Genomic DNA, 21,407 nt, shown 5'->3' on the forward strand with positions numbered 1-21,407 from the left:
AAAAAAGCTTGCAACTTCATGTTTAGACCTCTGACTGCAGTGTCAACCTTTGCAACACATCTTGTTCATAAATCTCTACTTGAAAAATGTTTCAAAAAAAGGCTATCTCCGCCTTGAGTTGTCAAAATACCTCCAATCTAGTCCCACATCTGAATCATGCTGCCAAACAGTGGTGTAGCAAGATTCTAAGATTGTGTCATGCAAGTGACCTCAGAAATCTGGTATTTGAACCCAAGCAAAGATTGTTATGTATGTTCAGACATAGAATGCGGATTGCTATGTCTAATGCAAACTTGAGTTTAATTACTGGGGAGCCTACTTTGCACTAAGGCGACCATTTCATGTAATCCCGTACTCATTGCGAATACATCTTTGTGCTCTTCAACTTCTCTTTCTACATATTTTGTCCGATTTCATCATTTTGGGCCCCGAGGAATTGTCAAATTTGCAAAAAGTTTCTTAGGGTGACTTTCTAATTCTCATTAGGAGTTGATATATACAAGGATTAATTGGGTAAAGTAGGAATGGAGTAAGAAGCTCTTATTATACAGTTGATCCATTTGTGAAGTTGCTTGGAAATAGGACTTTCTGGTTTTTGGAAGTTTGTACTTCGATGGGATAACGGGGAATAAATTGCACAAGTCTAAAGCTATGAAAGGTGCGTGTGCTCTCTAAACTCATTTGTCCCAGACTGATCTACAACTGATGAAAAATCGGTTGTTTTGTTGTGCAATGTTCCTTTGTGAATTTGTCACAATTATTTTAAAATAGCCCAAAAATCTGACATGTGCAACACTATAAAACCTGCTAACCAAACATATGGCTGACGTGGGCACACCCATTTCTAGACTCTCAATATTCATTTTCATAGAATTACACAATCCTTTTCATAAGCATGTAATACAGAAGGAAAATGGAAATGGTGATCACAAAAGTGGTTTAGTTGGTCATTCTATGTTTCTTAGATTATTTAAAGGTTTTTGACACTGGCTTTCTGATCTTTAGGCCTCATTAAAAAAGCATGCAACTTCATGTTTAGACCTCTGACCGCAGTGTTAACCTTTGCAACACATCTTGGTCATAAATCTCTACCTGAAAATTTTTTCAGAAAAAAGCTATCTCCACCTTAAGTTGTCAAAATACCTCCAATCTAGTCCCACATCTGAATCATGCTGCCAAACAGTGGTGTAGCAAGATTCTAAGATTGTGTCATGCAAGTGACCTCAGTAATCTGGTATTTGAACCCAAGCAAAGATTGTTATGGATGTTCAAACAAAGAATGCGCATTGCTATGTCTAATGCAAGCATGGGTTGAGTTACTGGGGAGCCTACTTTGCCCTAAGGCGACCATTTCATGTAATCCCGTACTCATTGCGAATACATCTTTGTGCTGTTCAACTTCTCTTTCTACATATTTTTTCCGATTTCATTATTTTGGGCTCCCAGGAATTGTCAAATTTGCAAAAAGTTTCTTAGGGTGACTTTCTGATTCTCATTAGGAGTAGATATATGCAAGGATTAATTAGGGTAAGGTAGGAATAGAGTAAGAAGCTCTTATTTTACAGTTGATCCATTCGTGAAGTTGCTTGGAAATAGGACTTTCTGGTTTTTGGAAGTTTGTACTTCGATGGGATAACGGGGAATATGTGGAACAAGACTAAAGCTATGAAAGGTGCGTATGCTCTCAAAACTCATTTGTCCCTGACTGATGTACAACTGAGGGAAAATCGGTTGTTTTGTTGTGCAATGTTCTTTTGTGAATTGGTCACAATTATTTAAAAATAGCCAAAAAATCTGACCCGTGCAACAATATAAAATCTTCTAACCAAACATATGGCTGGCGTGGGCACACCCATTTCTAGACTCTCAATATTCATTTCCATAGAATCACACAGTCCTTGTCATAAGCATGCAATACGGAAGGAAAATGGGAATGGTAATCACAAAAGTGGTTGAGTTGATCATTCTATGTTTCTTAGATTATTAAAAGGTTTTTGGCACTGGCCTACTGATCTTTATGCCTCATCAAAAGAACTTGCAACTTCATGTTTAGACCTCTGACTGCAGTGTCAACCTTTGCAACACATCTTGTTCATAAATCTCTAATTGAAAAATGTTTCAAAAAAAGGCTATCTCCGCCTTGAGTTGTCAAAATACCTCCAATCTAGTCCCACATCTGAATCATGCTGCCAAACAGTGGTGTAACATGATTCTAATATTGTGTCATGCAGGTGACCTCAGAAATTTGGTATTTGAACCCAAGCAAAGATTGTTATGTATGTTCAGACATAGAATGCGGATTGCTATGTCTAATGCAAACTTGAGTTTAATTATTGGGGAACCTACTTTGCACTACGGCGACCATTTCATGTGATCCCATACTCATTGCGATTACATCTTTGTGCTCTTCAACTTCTCTTTCTACATATTTTGTCCGATTTCATCATTTTGGGCCCCCAGGAATTGTCAAATTTGCAAGAAGTTTCTTAGGGTGACTGTCTGATTCTCATTAGGAGTAGATATATGCAAGGATTAATTAGGGTAAGGTAGGACAGGAGTAAGAAGTTCTTATTTTACAGTTGATCCATTCGTGAAGTTTCTTGGAAATAGGACTTTCTGGTTTTGGAAGTTTCTACTTCGATGGGATAACAGGGAATATGTTGCGCAAAGCTATGAAAGGTGCGTATGCTCTCTAAACTCATTTGTCCCAGACTGATCTACAACTGATGAAAAATCGGTTGTGTTGTTGTGCAATGTTCTTTTGTGAGTTGATCATAATTATTTTAAAATAGCCAAAAAATCTGCAATGTGCAACAATATAAAACCTGCTTACCAAACATATGACTGGCGTGGTCACATCGATTTCTTGACTCTCAATATTCATTTCCCTAGAATCACACAATCCTTGTCATAAGCATGTAATCATTCTATGTTTCTTAGATTATTAAAAGGTTTTTGACACTGGCCTACTGATCTTTATGCCTCATCAAAGGAGCTTGCAACTTCATGTTTAGACCTTTGACTGCAGTGTCAACCGTTGCAACACATCGTGTTCATAAATCTCTAATTGAAAAATATTTCAAAAAAAGGCTATCTCCGCCTTGAGTTGTCAAAATACCTCCAATCTACTCCCACATTGAATCATGCTGTCAAACAGTGGTGTAGCAAGATTCTAAGATTGTGTCATGCAAGTGACCTCAGAAATCTGGTATTTGAACTCAAGCAAAGATTGTTATGTATGTTCAGACAAAGAATGTGGATTGATATGTCTAATGCAAGCATGAGTTTAATTGCTGAGGCGCCTACTTTGCACTAAGGCGACCATTTCATGTTATTCCGTATTCATTGCGAATACATCTTTGTGCTCTTCAACTTCTCTTTCTACATATTTTGTCTGATTTCATCATTTTGGGCCCCCAGGAATTGTCAAATTTGCAAAAAGTTTCTTAGGGTTACTTTCTGATTCTCATTAAGAGTAGATATATGCTAGGATTAATTAGGATGAGGTAGGAATGGAGTAAGAAGCTCTTATTATACAGTTGATCCATTTTTGAAGTTGCTTGGAAATAGGACTTTCTGGTTTTTCGAAGTTTGTACTTTGATGGGATAACGGGGAATATGTTGGACAAGACTAAAGCTATGAAAGGTGCGTATGCTCTCTAAACTCATTTGTCCCAGACTGATCTACAACTGATGAAAAATTGGTTGTTTTGTTGTGCAATGTTTTTTTGTGAATTTGTCACAATTATTTTAAAATTGCCAAAAAATCTGACATGTGCAACAATATAAAACCTGCTAACCAAACATATGGCTGGCATGGTCACATTCGTTTCTTGACTCTCAATATTCATTTTCATGGAATCACACAATCCTTGTCATAAGCATGTAATATGGAAGGAAAATGGGAATGGTAATCACAAAAGTGGTTCAGTTGATCATTCTATGTTTCTTAGATTATTAAAAGGTTTTTGACACTGGCCTACTGATCTTTATGCCTCATCAAAAGAGCTTGCAACTTCATGTTTAGACGTCTGACTGCAGTGTCGACCTTTGCAACACATCTTGTTCATAAATCTCTAATTGAAAAATATTTCAAAAAAAGGCTATCTCCGCCTTGAGTTGTCAAAATACCTCCAAACTATTCCCACATCTGAATCATGCGGTCAAACAGTGGTGTAACAAGATTCTAAGATTGTGTCATGCAAGTGACCTCAGAAATCTGGTATTTGAACCCAAGCAAAGATTGTTATGTATGTTCAGACAAAGAATGCGGATTGCTATGTCTAATACAAGCATGAGTTTAATTACTGGGGAGCTACTTTGCACTAAGGCGACCATTTCATGTTATTTCGTATTCATTGTGAATACATCTTTGTGCTTTTCAACTTCTCTTTCTACATATTTTGTCCGATTTCATCATTTTGGGCCCCCTGGAATTGTCAAATTTGCAAAAAGTTTCTTAGGGTGACTTTCTAATTCTCATTAGGAGTAGATATATGCAAGGATTAATTAGGGTATGGTAGGAATGGAGTAAGAAGCTCTTATTATACAGTTGATCCATTCGTGAAGTTGCTTGGTCAGCTTAACCCCACACCCCACCCCCCACCCCCCACCTCCACTACCACTACTACCACCATCTTTCTAATTATCATCATCATTCGAGCCTTATCCCATCCAATTAGAGTCGGATATACAAATCCTGTTTTGCCATTCTTCTCTATCAAAGGCCATACCCTCCGACCATAAGTTACTATATCTCTTCTTACTACTTCTATTTATATCCTTTTGGGCCTTTTCCTTGCCTTTTTATAGCCTTTCACTTTAACCAAATCACCCCTCTAACCGGTGTTGTATTAAATCTATGCTGTCCATGGTCAACCCACCTAAGTCTACTTTCCCTCATCTTATCGTGTATTGGTGCCGCACCTAAATTCATTCGTATGTGCTCATTCTAAATTCTATCCTTTATGGTCTTACCACTCATCCATTTCAACATCCTCGTCTCAGCTGTAGTCATCCTATGGACATGTTGAAAGCAGCTTAACCACCATAATGTTCCCATGAGTTAAGCTAGTGGGTTTAAAGATGTAACACACAATTATTAGGATGACCCAACCCAGGTGGGAGAGGGATCTTCAAAGGATCTTATTTTTATGTTTTGGATTTCAATCCCCACCATTAATCACGATCCTAATTGTGAAACTATTGAACTTGAATATGGGGGCATGTTATATAATGCTAGTCCTATGACTCTAGCCAAGTGTAGCAAATACTGGACACTGCCCTAGCAGATTTGCTAGTGCACCGTAGTGAATCATACTGTATAGTGTGAATTATCATGATGTACTATATAAGTAGAATGACATAATGTGATGTCATAATCTAATGGGTCCAGTTTTGGTGCATCAAGGGACATAGTTGTTGGATTGTGTCCTTGACATCTACAATGCCATTTGCAATGGATAGTGCAGATCACACCTGAAAATCAGAATTTGGTTATGATCTCACCATCCATTGTAAATGGACAACGCATATATCAGGGTATGCAGTCCAACAGTTGTGTCCCCTGATGGATGTGACAGTTCTTCCAATCTGTTGTCATATGATATAAGGAAATTAACATAAATATTCTTTTATTTTGTGCTATTCCAAAAAATGTCCTACATAATTTAAATTGCACATGCGTGTACCTTTTTCTTTGGTTTTTTTTAAACTTTTTTTCCCCCAAAATACTCTCTATTTGAAAGTCCAAATTCCAAATTGGATTATTTATTTTTTAGCTTAATTTTTGGTTTGGAACTTCAACTTCCATACCAAAATTTTTTCTTAAACAACCGGTTTTGAACTTAAGTCATGAATTGGTTACTTATATTTTTCGTTTTTGATGATAGGTCGGCTGATAACTTAGAGTTACAAACTGATTAAAAGACCGGTTCAAAATTTCAAGCTCCGAACTATATGATATCTCAAAACCCTACCCCTTTAAAAAGAGGGAACACAACGTACTCTCATGAGAACACACTATAAACATAATCCTTCGAATAAATGACATATTACATTGAAAATTTTAATTTTTTTCAGAAATAATCATTTAGGATTCTAGAGTTGATTCCAAGTGTCAAAAAAAAGAAAAAAGAAAGAAAAACACAAACACTCATGTACACACTTTTTCCTGAGGAAACATGTCTATTTCACTCTTGGAGGAGCACACTTCAATGGAAGAACCCAAGGAAAAAGGAAAAAGGTTTGGCATTTGATGAGTTAACATCAGCTTTTTAAATGCCCAACTTTTTATCTTTGTTATTCTTCCATTAAAGTGTGTTGCTTTAGAAACACATTAAACACTTGTTCCCTCAAGGTAAATATGTGTGTGTTTTTAAATTTGGGATGAACTTAAATTCACAGATGAATATTAAAAAAAAAAAATCAAATCTTCAAATTTTCAATGTAATAATTCATTTATTTGAAGGATTATGTTTACAGTGTGCTCTTATGGGAGCACACCCCCATGGGAGCACAATGTCTTCCCTCTTGAGGTGAGTTTTTATATATTATGTTTGGAACTTGAAGTTTTGAACTAGACTTTTAGTCAGTTCGTAACTCCAAGTTTTGAACGGACCTATCTCCAAAAAAGAAAAATATATAGATAACAATTTTTGAACTTCAACTTGCCAATTGTTTTCTTTTTATAGAAGTTTGGATTCGAAATCCCAAACTGAAAATTAAGCCAAAAAAAGAAACACCCTAGTTTGGAACTTGGAGTTTCAAACTAAGGGCATTTCGGGGAAAATTTGAGAAAATAGACACATGCACATAAAACTTTAAGTTATACTGGACATTTTTTAATACTGCAACGATAAAGGGACATTCATGTTAATTTTCCTATGATATATACGTTAAAATGATATGTTATTAGCTTATAACATATTATGTTCGTATGATTGAACTTGAATAAGGGGGTGCAGATACCTGTTGTAGATAGCTGTCCAAGAACTAGTCTAGTGACTCTACTCAAAGTGAGATACCCAAAAGGTTGGAATCAAGATCCTAAAGTATACATTGTATGGACATCGCTCTGTACCATAAGGATCTTCTAGCATTTCACGATTCCCCACTACCATTCCCCAAATTGCCCTCGATTCCATCAATTATCTAATAAAGTGCTATTAGAGATTTGCATTTTGCATCACAATGTTGTGTGGGGTGAGCACGCCACCCATTATAGATAATGGGAGAGGTGCTCATTACACTAGCAAAAGGGCATGAGCAAGATGGCTAGTCTATAACATGCATCTTTGGACTTATCCATCATAGACTATGATGTTTTGTCTTGGGTTATGCATATCGTTTGGCTTCCAACTTACATGATTGGATTGTGCATCGAAAGGCAGCTAACCTCTTTCTTATAATATTATTTCTTACTACATAATCTCAAGCTTGACAAGGTGCACTATTTGATTGTTAGTTTTAATCTGGTTTTTCTTGACTCCTGCTGGACGATTCAACTTGAGTCATTTCTTAATTAACAACATTCTTGACTCAATTTTTTTTCTTTGCTAAGTTTGCGGGGGGTTAGAGCGGGTATCCCACGCATATTGATGTGTGAAGAATGTACAAGGGGTAATAATTACAATGTATGGGGCACAATGGGCTCTTGCAAGCACTATACGTATATAAACTTCTTGCACTCAAGTGTATTTGGAAATTCGATTCCCCATATTTTTTAAATGATTCTTTGATTTTCATCCTATGGTGGAACAAATATTTGGATGCTATTTTCGATGTTCCAAGTTATCTCCCTTAGAACTCCTTGAAATGATTGCTTGCAATTTAGTTTTGACCTTCAATTTCTTTCTTGCCAAATGAACCATATTCTTGACTCTATTAATTTTAATGTTATGAATGTGCACTATGTAGATCTCCAGTGTACCAAAAAAGCCTGGATGAGCGCCTAGGCAGCCAGGGTGGTCCAGGCCGACTAGCACCTAAGTGGCCGCCTAGGCAGGAGCCGAGATTTCTGGGTAGCCTAGACTGAAGAACAAGGGTAGGGGGTGTCTGGAAATACTGTTTTAGTTCCAAATTCTGTATAAACATGCAAATTCAGGCATTTTTTATACATTTTTTATGTTAAATCCATCCAAAGTAAACCAAAGTATTTGAGAATTAGACAACTAGTCAACAACACATTAAGAAAATATAATCCAAAGTTCCAAAGTACTAGACTAGACTGCTCGTACTAAGACAACACAAACGAAAATATAGTAATAATACATTCACAAATCACAAACTAGAATCCATATTCAATACTTAAAATAGTCCATGCCATCCCAGTCCATATACATAATAGGAGAAAACGGGAGAGAAATATAAACTTGAAGACTCGAGAGTCTTCAGTCATCATAAAAAAAGTAGGGCCACCCACATCATATGCATCGGAGTTGTGAGTCCATCATGAGAATCATCGGAGTTGTGAGTCCATCTTTGTTTCTTCTAAATCTGCCTCGTCTTCCTCTACCTCCCTCCTCGTTTGTGAAAATGATCTAGTGGCCCTGAGGGGGTCGGCTGCTATACCTGAGGCCTCCACAACTATGTCCCATGTCAATCCCTCATGCCCCTCGACTTTATCATCTACAACCAACCACTCCATGACACTATCCATGCCCTTCATTCAGGGTCTCGTTTTTTGCGCTTAGCAAATCTATCCTTCAAGTATCAATTGAACTTTAAATAAACTAAGTCATTTAGCCTCTTTGATTCAAGCTTGTTTCTTTTCTTTGTATGAACCTATATGGCAATACATAGCATTAAATGAAAATAATAAGAGTTATATAGTAACTAGTAGGTACTAATACTAATTAATAAACTAATAATTTAGAAGTTTAAACTGATAAAAGAAAAAATAAGTTGAGGACTTAAAGTAACTATTAACAAAGTTATATTCAGTGACTAAACTAAAGTAAGATACTATTTCAAAAGGATTTCAGTATTGCTCACAACCATATGAGATAGTAGTTAGGCTCAAGATCCAAATGGCCATCATTTGTAAGTTCGGAGCACTTCAACCATGCTGGCTGCACTTATGGGCAGCAAATTAAGTGTGTGTTAATTATGAGTCAATAAATTACGATAACATATGAAATACGAAATCAACAATATTACCTGGATTGACTTTGGTCGTCTGCCTTATCGCCATCCCATTCTCAAATGACTTCAATGCACACTTGTAATTCATTATTTCCTGAGCATATAATGTCTTGGATTTCTTGATTTAGGATGCGCATATCGAGGCAATAATGAAATCCATTAATAATTGTGTCATTCGTTTGTATATCCCTATCAACATACAAAAAGTTGGATTGAAGTAATAACTAGCTGCATACAATGGTCAGTGTAGCTATCTATCCCACTTCTCATCAATAATATGTCAAATTGGCTCATTGAGGCTCTCATCATTATCCAAATTTTCAGCTATCTCTTGCAACTTTCCATTGCCTCATATATGGAGCCCATGGAGGGTTTGTCACTGTCGACCATGCGCAAGACTCCAACTAGAGGAAAAAAATTACCTTAAGAGCATCCTTGACCATTCTCTAGAAATTCTTAAATAGGATAATATCTTGTGCGTTCTTCCCTTTTTGATACCTGGCCCCACTTGCATCCTCTCCACTCATCAGAAGTAAACATTTGCCTCAATTGGACCCTTATCCTATATATGCCCTGCAAACGCAAGAACCATGTAGCAAATCTCGTGAGCCCCCGCCTAACTATCTCCTTCTTTGTAAGCCTAAACATCATGCTGAGGGTTAGGGTGTGGTTATAGATCAAGGATCTAACTGACTTAGCCTTCCTAACTATGCCTACAATCTCAGTCATACCGCCTATGGCCTCAAGCATGAGGTTTATGCAGTGGGCTGCACGTGCTGTCTAGAAGATATGAGGGTAGCTCAGGCGCAACAAACTAGAAGCAGTTCCATTTGGAGCAACATTGTTTGTGATGACCTGAATAACATGCTGCTCCCCAAGTCGATTGCACGATGGATGATCATCAGCATTAGCCATTTCAGTTATTTTCTACTCTCGACGCTAGCTTATGTGAGCATGGGTCATATGAGAGATTGATCCAATTTGGCATCAACATCAGACCATTTTGTGTGCAAATTAGATCGACTCAAGTTCTTAGGTATCGACCACTTCAAGTGGACGAAAGTTCGTTCTATCTGTTGATTTTCAAAGTTTGTGTTGAGGATCCTTCAATGAGTAATATCGAACGCAAATGAGCTGTATGCCACATATACCACTTAGTCGATCATGACACTCATGGTGTCGTATGTCATTTTAGATGACTCAGCTAAGACAAGTTTGACATTTGTGTCTTAAGACTTTGAGATACAATTTGGGTAAATTTAGGTGATAAAAGACATGCCCAAATAAGGCAATATTGGGGTGAATTAGGTGATACAAAACATACCCAAACAAATTTTTTTTTTATGGTGTTCACTGCATACCCAAACAATTGGAACCTAATTTTTGAAAACTACCTTCTTTGAAGGTTGAGATTTTTAAAACTAAGGAAGAGAAATCGGTCTGCACGTCTAAGGAGGAGATCTCAGATTTGCATATTAATAGCGGTTGGAATTTGGATCACTGCTAGTTATATTTGTATTCATGTGTAGATTGTCATTACCTATGCAATTTAAGTATTTATTTCATCCTTTACTTGGGTGGTTGAATCATGGATCATTCTTATGTTCAACGTTCTTATCATCAGGACAAATTATGTCAATGGATCATAAGGCAACACAATGAAGGAGCTAGAGTGACTGAAGCAGATATTCTAGCTTATCTTGAGGTAATCCTTTGGCTTGTATATTGTCTGGGCCATTTCAAATATTGATCTACATTCGTCTATTGATCATTAAATTACTTCTAATTGTGTTCATGAGGATCACTATTTTATTTTATTTTCAAATTGTGTTCACGATAAGATGGTCACTATGCCTTGAAAGTAGCCAAATGAGATCAGAAACTCTTGCATTTGATATGCATTCATGGGGAGAAAAATAATCATCATATAATTAGCAGTATGTAGATTTCATATTTTGACTCAAAATTTTCAACTATTGAGCTGACTTGCGTTGGTTATGATATAACACCAATCAAGTATTGAAGGAAAATTTCTCATAACTAAATAGATTTCTGTGTTGGTGTTAATTGAGGGGGGACTTTTCCTGGCATCTAGGGGTGTACGCCAGGGTGACCCCTTATCCCCTTTTCTCTTCGCCTTTGCGGCCAAGGTTTTCAGCAGGGCTATCTCTAGATTTGACAATGGCAGTTACCTCAGAGGCTTCAAATCCTCCACTTACGGTCCATCCATCTCCCACTTGCAATATACGGATGACACTCTTTTTTTCTGCAATTCCTCGAGGCAGCAAGTGGACTCCCTTCTTTTGTTCTTGATGTGTTTTGAGTTTGCCACATGCTTCAAGGTTAACCTGGCCAAAACCAAAATGGTGGGGGTCTGCATTGCTAATCCTTATCTCTTTTCCTCTGTTGAAAGATGGGGATGTATGGCTGATGAACTCCCGTCATCCTATCTTGGCCTGCCCCTTTGCCATGGCATGCCTAGATTCGATCGATGGAGTCATCTCGTTGACAAGTTTGATAGAAGGCTAGCTGGTTGGAAAGGCAGATTTCTATCATTTGCGTGGGGAAACGTATGCTTCCCCATCACTCAGGGGGGCTAGGAATCCACAAGCTTCAAGCCAACAACCTTACCCTGTTAGGAAGTGGTGGTGGCATTATGCCACCAAACCTGACCAAGTTTGGAGGCAAGTTATTTGCCATAAATACTGTTGGGCAGTGACGATTGGCTTCCCCATTGCAAAACCAGTGGTAGAATCTCGGGCCTCTGGAGATCCATCCTAAGGAGTCAGAACTACTTCCTATTCAATAGCCGTTTTCATACTCAAGCAGGTCATTGCATTTGCTTTTGGGAAGACTTGTGGATTGGCCAATGCACACTGAAAAATCTCGTCCCTCTCCTCTTGTGAGTGGCTGCAACTATTGCTACACTGGCCGACTACCCCCCTCCCCCCTGAACACCTTGGCGAGATCCCAGCCCAGTTTTCAGAAGAGCCCTTATGGATAGAGAACTCCAAGAGTTCACTGCCATGTCCTTGACCTGCTCTTTCTCCCCCTAGTGGCGAAGACATATTCTTTTGGACCCTTCCCCTTCGGGATCCTTTACTGTGGCTTCTATGTACCACAAGATCATCTCCTCCCCCTCTCTCCCCCCAACCCTCCCTCTATCGTGGCTAAAGCCTGGTTCCCATTCACCCCTCCCTAAAATTCAGGCCTTCCTATGGCTCGTCTTGTCCCAAAGAGCTCTCACTGTCTACCAAATCCAAGTTAGAGGCCTCCCAGTACCTAATAGGTGCGTCACGTGCACCAGAGCTGAGGAAACTAATAACCACCTTTTCCTATCCTGTGACTTTGCTACCTCGCTTTGGTCTAAACTGCTGACCCTCTTTAATTGGACCTGGATTACCCCTGAATCCATACCTCACCTTTTCTCCACGTCTCTCATTCCCCCTTGGTCTAAATCTGGCTTCACACTTTGGAGAGAAGCCATAGCAGCCCTAGTTTGGTCACCTGGTTAGAACACAACAGAAAAACTTTAAGGGGGGAAAGACGTTCACTTCACCGATGCTTCAACAAGATTCTAGACCTTGTCACCTTTTGGACCACGCACCACCATACTTTCAGACATTTTTCACATGCCGATTTCACTAAAAACTGGCAGGGCCTTCTCCATTTGCCACCATCCACCATCTCTCGATCTTCCCTGTGGAAACCTGAGGTAGGCAACATCAAATTCAACTTTGATGATTGCTCTCTCGGCAATCCTGGCCCCTCAGGAGTTAGAGGCACTTTCAAACCCCATTGGACATGCAGAATCTACCCTAGCTGGGGCCCTTGCCCTCCTCACGGGCCGTTGAAATTTTGATCCTAATTGGGGCTATGCCCTACAGATCGAAGAGGATTCAAAGAACACCACTGCCTGGGCCACTTCTCAGTGTTCTTGCCCAAGGCGCTTGGCTTACATTTTTTACAAAATTTTGCATATCAGCAGCTCTCTCTCAGTATTCTGGAAACACATTTGGAGGGAAGCCAATGCTGAAGCCGACCTCTTGGCTAGGGACGCCACTTCACACAATCCTACAGCAGGGTTGCCTACCACTTTTTGGCATTACTGACCCCTTAACAGTCACTGATTATATAGATTGTTTGGAATTTATGGTCCCCTTGTGGTTTTTGGTATAGGGCACCCAACTCAGGGTAGCCTATTTCTTGTAACCCCTTTATTTTATACATAATACAGTTAACAATTTTAGAAAAATAGAAGGGGAATTTGGGGGAGGTGGAGATGTGAGAGCCTTCTCTGCAAAATGCAGGAAACTCCATAGCCACATTGCTCTTCCCCATAAAACTTCCTTCTGCATTATATGTGTGGTTCTATGATTTCTTCCATATAAGCAGTGGTGTACACAGTAAATCTTCAATTGAACTTTCATGCCTTTGAAAGTTGAAAGTTCTGAAGCGTTATTTTGCTAGATGACATTAGTTGGAGCTTTAGGAATTCTAGTAAATTTTGAGAGTTGCAACATGCTCACCATGAACAGCAACTGTGGAAGCATTAGACTTGAGATATTACAAAGGTATTGTCCTGATGATCTCAAGTAATTACTACAATTTTTGTACAAGTTTAAGATGGAGGACAGAGAACAAGACTCAAGTGTGTCTTTGCTCTCAAATGAGATGTTCCTACGCTGTGTACCCTCTGAAAACTGGTATTCAGCCACTTCCGCTACAGTCTCGATCTCTCTCTTCACAACCAAGCCCTACATGATCCCTCTTCTTTTCATTCTTCACCATGGGGCTCTCTTCTAAATGGGGACTCATCTCCCCCAACTTTTTAACACTTTATATTTTCTCTTCTCTTTGTTTTCCTCTCAAATTTTATGTATTATTGGTTGTCCTGTGGTAACTTGAAGTGACCCAGTTTCTTATTGTTCCCTTTGTAAGGAGAGAAACTATCTTTCTGGAAATACAAAGAATTGGTTCACTTATTTACAACTAAGGCCCTAAAAATTACAGATGAAGAATAAATAGTGTCGTGATAAAAGTTCCTTCTCATCTCGAACTTATTCATTTTTTTTACTTTACTTATTGGGTAGCGCATATCCAGCACCATAGGTGTTGTAGATAATGAAAGACAGTACTCTCTTCTGTCTAGAGGAGAGTGCTTTGCCTGGATCTTGTACATACTATCCGCTCTTCTAATTGGAGTTCGTCTTTAATTTTTACAACATTTACAATTTTGGGAACTAAGGGAATGAAAAAAATTGAATTCATCCCTGTCATTGGCACCCTGTGGAACCTTTAATAAACATTTCAAGATTAGCCAGGGTTTGAATGTTTCCTTGTTGCATTAACTCAATACAAATGTTTCCTTTTTGTATATTTATTGAGAAGGAAATGCACTGGTACACTCTCTGGCTGAAGTGATTTTTAGTCCTTCCTTGTGGGTAAGCCAGTCTCCACAGAATGTGCAACAATAGAAAAGGCAAATGGAATGTTCACAAATTTGTGTGGAGGTGAAACTTGATGCTGCTCTGCACCAGGCAAATGGAATGTCAACAAATTTGTGTGGAGGTGAAACATGATGCTGCTTTGCACCAGGAAGTAATAATAGATGATGGAGATGGTTAGAGGTTTAACTAGCCAATGCAATAGGGATATGTTCCTAAACAGTGCACATATTGCAGTGGTTTCATGATCCTAAGATGAACAAGTCAAAGGTCAATGTGATCACCAAAAGTTACCAATGGCAGGAATGCAGACCAATATAGAGAGAAAACAGGGAGAGAGCTGCAATGGATGTGAAAGATTGGAAGAACAGATTGGGGAAGGAAGAGCATCACAAATTAGGGGAAACTCCAAAAGCTCAAGGAATTGATTCAAACCTCCCATTTGCACCCCCTTCCAGGATTCAAATCCTGGAGGCAGCAATAATTGATTACAGAGAAATATAAGAAGAGCTAGGAAAGTAAGAAACAACTCAAGAATCGTATCTCAGGGAAGAAGAGATAGATAAGAAAGAAATGGGAACTGAAAATTCAATAGAAAGGAATGCAATTGAATAACATCAGACCACTTTAATAACGATGAAAAAAGCAGTGACGGTGATATTTCCACTGGCAAAAACCAGGCGGAGATGGTATTTTCAGCAGTATGGAGAACTGCCTGATTTGCAGGAAAATCTCCTCTCGGGCAGCTGGAAAACAAGTTCCAGCAGGGTGGACTCTGGGCAACTCATTTTCTTTCCCACGAAAGCAGAGTTAATTTTTGATTGCCTTCAAAATCAACAGCCACCAGGTGCTTAAACCTCCCATTTGCCAACTCAAATAACTTGTCAGCAGATCTGAGCTTCACATTCACTTATTCAAACTTATTGTCAGAGCAGCAGGTTGATGACTCGCGAGCTTTAGAACTTAAATATCTGAAAGTTCCAAACCAAGCCTAATCTCATCATCAAATTCCAAGAGTTCAATCAAAACACAGTAGTATAGAGACACTACAGATAACATGAAAATACTTGTAGCACCAGAGATTACTGCCATGCTGCATGTAGCAAAAACACAGTAGGTGAAGGAACAGTGTAATACAGAGAATTAGCACAGTATGTAACCCAACCAGAATGTATAGAAGGTGAAAATATAGAACAAGAAGCACAATTCAATTGTTGACAAATTTCAACCTGTTGCACAAATTGATGTAGCACTGGAAAAGGAAAGTGAACATGCTCCAGATGTGTGATAGTAGAGAGATACCGATAGCACAGAAATAATGCAGTGCCTATTCAGTGCCAAGGTGGACACATAGTCAGTGCATGGATGTGCATTAGAATGTGGTTGCATTTGCATTAAAATTTATTGTTTTTTGCTCTGGAATAGTGCACGTGGGAAATAGGAATCTTGCATGAAGATTGGATAAAAGTCAATGTATTTTGTGTTGGAGAACCATGCATAGAAACTAGACTAGCATGGGAGTAATTGTTCTATGGGTGATTGGTTTAGATTTACATAGTGTCTATCTTTAGTCAATGTTGTGGGTTTCAAGGTAAGTTTTAGTCTTCCAATGCACAGGGACTTAATGGGCGGTCTTTGGAAGCATCTAGACTTACGTTTTAATTCTTTAAAAGGTTTTGTATGTGGGGTGAAAATGTAGTGACGAATTTTGAGTGAAATTTTATGTGTTTGTAAGCAATTCTTTGCTGCAATTCGGAGTTGTGTGACTCATATTAGGAGTTGAGTGATTCCTCCCATGGTTTCAAAACGCGGTCCTCCTACGGCCTATTCGAGCTAGGGAGGCCTCAGCGCATTGCCCAGGCCATGGCAGACCAACTAGGCAGGCTGTCTTGGGGCGTCCGCCTAGGGACCCTAGGCACCTACCTACCTAGGACTCTGCCTAGGCAGGGGCGCCCAAGGACTGTGCCTGCCTAGTTGTAAAAATACCCATCCAGTGGGGCATTTTTAGTGTTTTTTATTTGGATTACAAAAAAGTGCATGAATATGCATTTTTTATTCATGCCTTTTTTATACAAAATCTTGGTTTAAAACAAGATCCTAGACACCCCTTACACCCTTTCGAATCTAGGCTGCATAGATCCTTGGGCGCTGGGCAGCCTAGACCCCTATCGGTCTCCTAGGGGCCGCCCGTCATATTTTGGAACACTGATTTCTCGTAACTGGAATTAGCGATTCCATCCCCCCTCTCACTAGTCGAATGATCCCTGGCAACACCTCACAAGCCTCAGCCTATATCAAGTTGATATCAGATCATACGTTTATCACCAAGAAATTGGGATGATTCAAGTCCTAGTGCATTGTCTAAACCATATCAATGGGGTGGGATGGCCATTCGTATCTTCGAGATCCATTTTGGAAACTATTGTTGATTAGGACAAACCAACCATCTTCGATGAAGATGCAATCGAGGAAATACTTGAGGAGAAACCTATTTCCAATGGGCAAAATGCTTTATGTCGTGAAGTGTTTGAAATCTCACCACATGTATACTACAATGCCTTTTTTAAAAGAAGACTCCCTGAGAGGACTTTTCAGTCCAGCACAACTCCTATTTTTAAGGTGCTAGTTCAACATATGACAACAAATCATTTCGTGAAGTGTGGAGAGTTGAGAAATTCACGACGAGTAATGGGATTATACCATCAACTATCAAGCCGATAATCTAAGGTTCATATGAAGTAGGATGGGAGCTTGGTTAAAATTTCTATAACTCAAGGTCTTTGTGAGAAGGGGTGAACATTGTTCCTGGATTCGGCTGGATTCACTTAGAATCTGTTGAGTTACTCGGCCTCAACCTATGGCGAGGCGAGTTTTGGCATGCTTGTAAGGTTTTTGTCAAGTTTAAGTATGAAAATGTCTAAATGACACTTTGGCTAGAGCTTGTGCAGTTCCCCGTCACTTTTGGGGTTCGATTTTCGACTAACGTCGCATCATTTTTTTTAGAACTCACGAGACGTAAGATTTTTTTTTAAGAGAGTAAAGGAAAAAGGAGCTCCAAAAAAAGTAGAGCCCCCCTCCCCTCCCATGAATCAAACTCAAGCAATATTCAAAAAATTGGACCGCCCAGCGCCTAAGTGGTCTAGAAGGCCTGGGCTCATCGCCCAGGCTTGGGCGGCCGCCTAGGTGGGCGCCTAACGCTCAGCCTTGGGTGGCCGCCCAGAGCCTGCGCCCAGTCTAGGAGCATAATTTTGTTTTTTCGTTGTATTCATTTTTTTTGAAATGTAACAAAAACCCATTTTAGAGAGAAAGAAACCTCAATAAAACTAAATTTTGTGACTTTCATTGGATCGAAGTGTTTCTCAAAGTTACGGAAAACGGATCCAAACATCACCCAAGTAGATTGGATTTTGTTTTGGAGTTTTATAATCCTATTAGATGGTGTTTTTTTATTATTTTAGCACAAAAAAACTTCTCAAAGGTGGGAGTTTGGATTTCGAGCAATTAAAGTAAGTGCAAAAATTTATTTTTAGATTGCTTGTTTTATTTTGAGATGTCTTCTTCAGGATCTAGTCGAAGTGGAGATCTGGGTTTTTAGATTGCTTGTTTTATTTTGAGATGTCTTCTTCAGGATCTAGTCGAAGTGGAGATCTGGGTTGGAAATATGGATATAACCCGAATCCAAATGGCAAAAATTGCATTAGATGCAAGTTTTGTGAAAAAGATATGAAAGGGGGCATAAACTGGTTTAAGAAACATCTTGACTGTATCAAGGAGGATGTTGGCCTTTGTAAAAATGTTCCTGAAGCTATCAAAGAGGAGATTAAGCAATATATGAGTTCTGTAAAACAAAAACAGGCACAAAATCCTTGTCATTTGAATAGGTTTATTTCTGCTACTTCTAGAGATAGTGATCCGGGTTTGAAGTATGGTTATAACCCAAAACCAAACGATAAAAATTGTATAAGGTGTAATTTTTGTGAAAAAGATACCAATGGGGGTATTAACCGATTCAAGAAACATCTTGCCGGTATTAAAGGGAATGTTGTGTCTTGTAAAAAGGTTGATGAAGCTATTCAGGATGATATTAGACAACTTCTGAATTTAAAAGAATCAGAAAATGATGAAAATGAGCCTTTTTTTGTGGAAATATCTTCTCGAGGTTCTTCTAGAAGTGGTGATCCAGGTTGAAAATATGGTTATAACCCGAATCCGAATGACAAAAATTGTATTAAATGTAATTATTGTGGAAAGGATACTAATGGGAGCATTTATTGGTTTAAAAAACACCTTACCAGTATTAAGGTGGATGTTGCCCAGTGTAGAATGTTCCTGAGACTACCAGGGAGGAAATTATACAATATTTGAGTTTAGGGAAGCACAAAAAGATAGAAAAGTGTAGAGTAGCCAACACTCCTAGGGCCTTATCTGCACATACTAGTAAGAGGGAGGTAGAAGAAGAGGAGGAAGAGGCAGATTTAGAAGAAACAGAGGAGGACAAGCGTTATATTGAAGAGGAAGATGATTTTGATGATGATGGCCTCGATTCTGATGCATATGATGAAGCTTACCCTATTCCTCCTGATGATGATGATGATGACTGAAGAGTGAAGACTTTTGGTGTTGAGTGTTGAGTGTTGACTGTTGAGTGTTGACTATTGTGTCCAAGATTGCATATTTTCTGAATTTCTATATATTTTCTTTTTTTTATTTTTAGTTTCTAGTTTCTAGTTCTACTATCTAACTTTTGTGTGTACAGTCTACAATGTATCAGATTATTAGTGTATGCTTGTATGGTTTTATTGTTTTAGCATTGTATGAAAATATGGATTATAGTCTTATGGATTATCAAAATTCTCTTCTTGACTTCTATCTTTTTTTTTCTTTTAACTGGGATTATGGACATACCCTCAGTCATACCATGAGTCCCTCTATCAAGGGATAGAACTTGGGCCGCCCAGGTTCTGGGCTGCCGCCTAGGCGTTGGGCGGCCTAACGCCCCATGGCCGCCTGGGTGCAGCCTAGCCCTTTTTGAAACATTGAACTCAATACCTCTTGCAAATGACATCTTGACATCAGGCAGCCTAACCAACATGCCATTCGATATTTGATTAAGAAAGCTAGACGCTATATTACTTATATAAAGTTTTTGTCTTCATTTTTTTAAAAATAATAATTGAGCTGGGCTCGGGTGAGTTACTTAGACTCACCCGTGTTACTCTCCTCGGCCAAGGCTCGAATACCTTGGCCGAGTTGATTTTTTGAACACTGGGGCTTTCTTAATCAAATATCGAATGGCATGCCGGTTAGGCTGCCTGATGTCAAGATACCCTTTGCAATAGGTCTTGAGTTCGATTCTTGGGGGTGGGGGGAGGGTGGGTATTTTTTTCTCGACTCTCTTAAAAATAAATATCTTACGTCTCGTGGGTTCTAAAGGAAATGACCGCAACGTTCGTCAAGAGGAATCAAATCCCATAAGTGATGGGGAAATTCACGTGCGCTCTAGCCAAAGTGTGATTTAGACATTTTGAGACTTAAAATTGACGAATTAGTATATACCTTACAACCACGATGAACAATGTGCTCGGCGAAAACTTACCTCTTTCATAGGCTGAGGCCGAGTAACTCAGCCAATTTCTAGTGGATCCTGCCAAGTCCAGGAACACTAGGAAAGTGGCTGCTTTTGTATTAAGATTTATTTTATCTTGCTTTGGAATAGTACATGCGAGAAATAGGAGCCTTGCACGAAGACTGCATAAAAAGTCAATGTGTTTTGTGTTGGAAAAGGATGCATAGAAACTAGGATTGCAAGAGAAAATTGTTTTATGGGTGATGGGTTTAGTTTACATAGTGTCTATCTTTGCTCAATCTTGTGGATTTCAAGGTAGGTTTTGGTCTTCCAATGCATAGGGACTTAATGACAGCTCTTTAGAAGCATCCAGAAATAGGTTTTGAGTCTATAACAGGTCTTTTATATGGGCAGAAAATATAGTGACGAATTCTAAACAAAGAGTTTTATGTATTTATAGACAATTCTTTGCTGCAAATTGGTTTTGAGTGATTCCTTCTACCCCGCGCAAGTAATTCTGCCTCCCTTCTTGTTGTTGAGAATTCCTGACCACCTTGTAGGCCCCAGCCTAAATCAAGTCTTGAAGAGGATTCTTATTTGTACAAATGGTACTTTGTACTTGGAACGAGTATAAAGAAATTAATGATACTTTTCTATCTTTTGCATTGCTTTGCCAGATCGATTGCTCAAGATCTTTGTTCTCCATTTGAACCCGATAAAAAGAAAATTGGATCACTTCTTGTGGATTTGTTAGAATGAATCTGATTTAATTCATGGCCTATTAAACAACACTCTGGTGGATCCTTGTGAGCAGAAAAAGATTGCAGTCAGTTTGATAATGATTGAGTGGCATTGCTTCTTCGGTCCAAACCAAGAACTCCGTTAGATATGATGCACAATGGATTTTGTTCTATTGTTGATCAGCTCTTTTGGCAGTATCATAGCACAAGTAGGCCAGGGTCTGCAAGATGTTTTTGGGAATCACTCATACGGGGTGTGGAGGGTGGAAGCATTAAAGCAGGGTAGGAGGAATCCCTCAAATTCTATTAGGAGGAATCAACTCCAAGTTGCAGCAAAGAATTTGCTTATAAATACATAAAATATTTCATTCAAAATTTGTCACTATATGTTAAGCCCACATACAAGACCTTTTATGGACTCAAAGTCTCTAGGTGCTTCTAAAAAACCCATTAAGTACCTCTGAATTAGAAGAACAAATCCTACTTTATAACATACAACATAGAGCAATG

At 38.8% G+C, this 21,407-nt stretch overlaps 1 protein-coding gene across 3 annotated transcripts in view; it reads left to right on the forward strand.

The window, feature by feature from the left end:
* The window catches only part of LOC18432038 (uncharacterized), a 30,387-nt gene that overhangs the window by 5,788 nt on the left and 3,192 nt on the right, over nucleotides 1-21,407 (forward strand). For all 3 annotated transcript variants that reach the window (XM_011624236.3, XM_088868173.1, XM_088868174.1), the window contains exon 3: nucleotides 10,769-10,849. In XM_011624236.3, the coding sequence (XP_011622538.2) occupies nucleotides 10,769-10,849 (81 nt within the window). The remainder of the gene's footprint in view (nucleotides 1-10,768; nucleotides 10,850-21,407) is intronic.

The sequence above is a fragment of the Amborella trichopoda genome, chromosome 5 (assembly GCF_054954075.1).
Source record: "Amborella trichopoda isolate Santa Cruz 75 chromosome 5, AtrichopodaSantaCruz75HAP2 v2.0, whole genome shotgun sequence".
Lineage (NCBI taxonomy): Eukaryota > Viridiplantae > Streptophyta > Magnoliopsida > Amborellales > Amborellaceae > Amborella > Amborella trichopoda.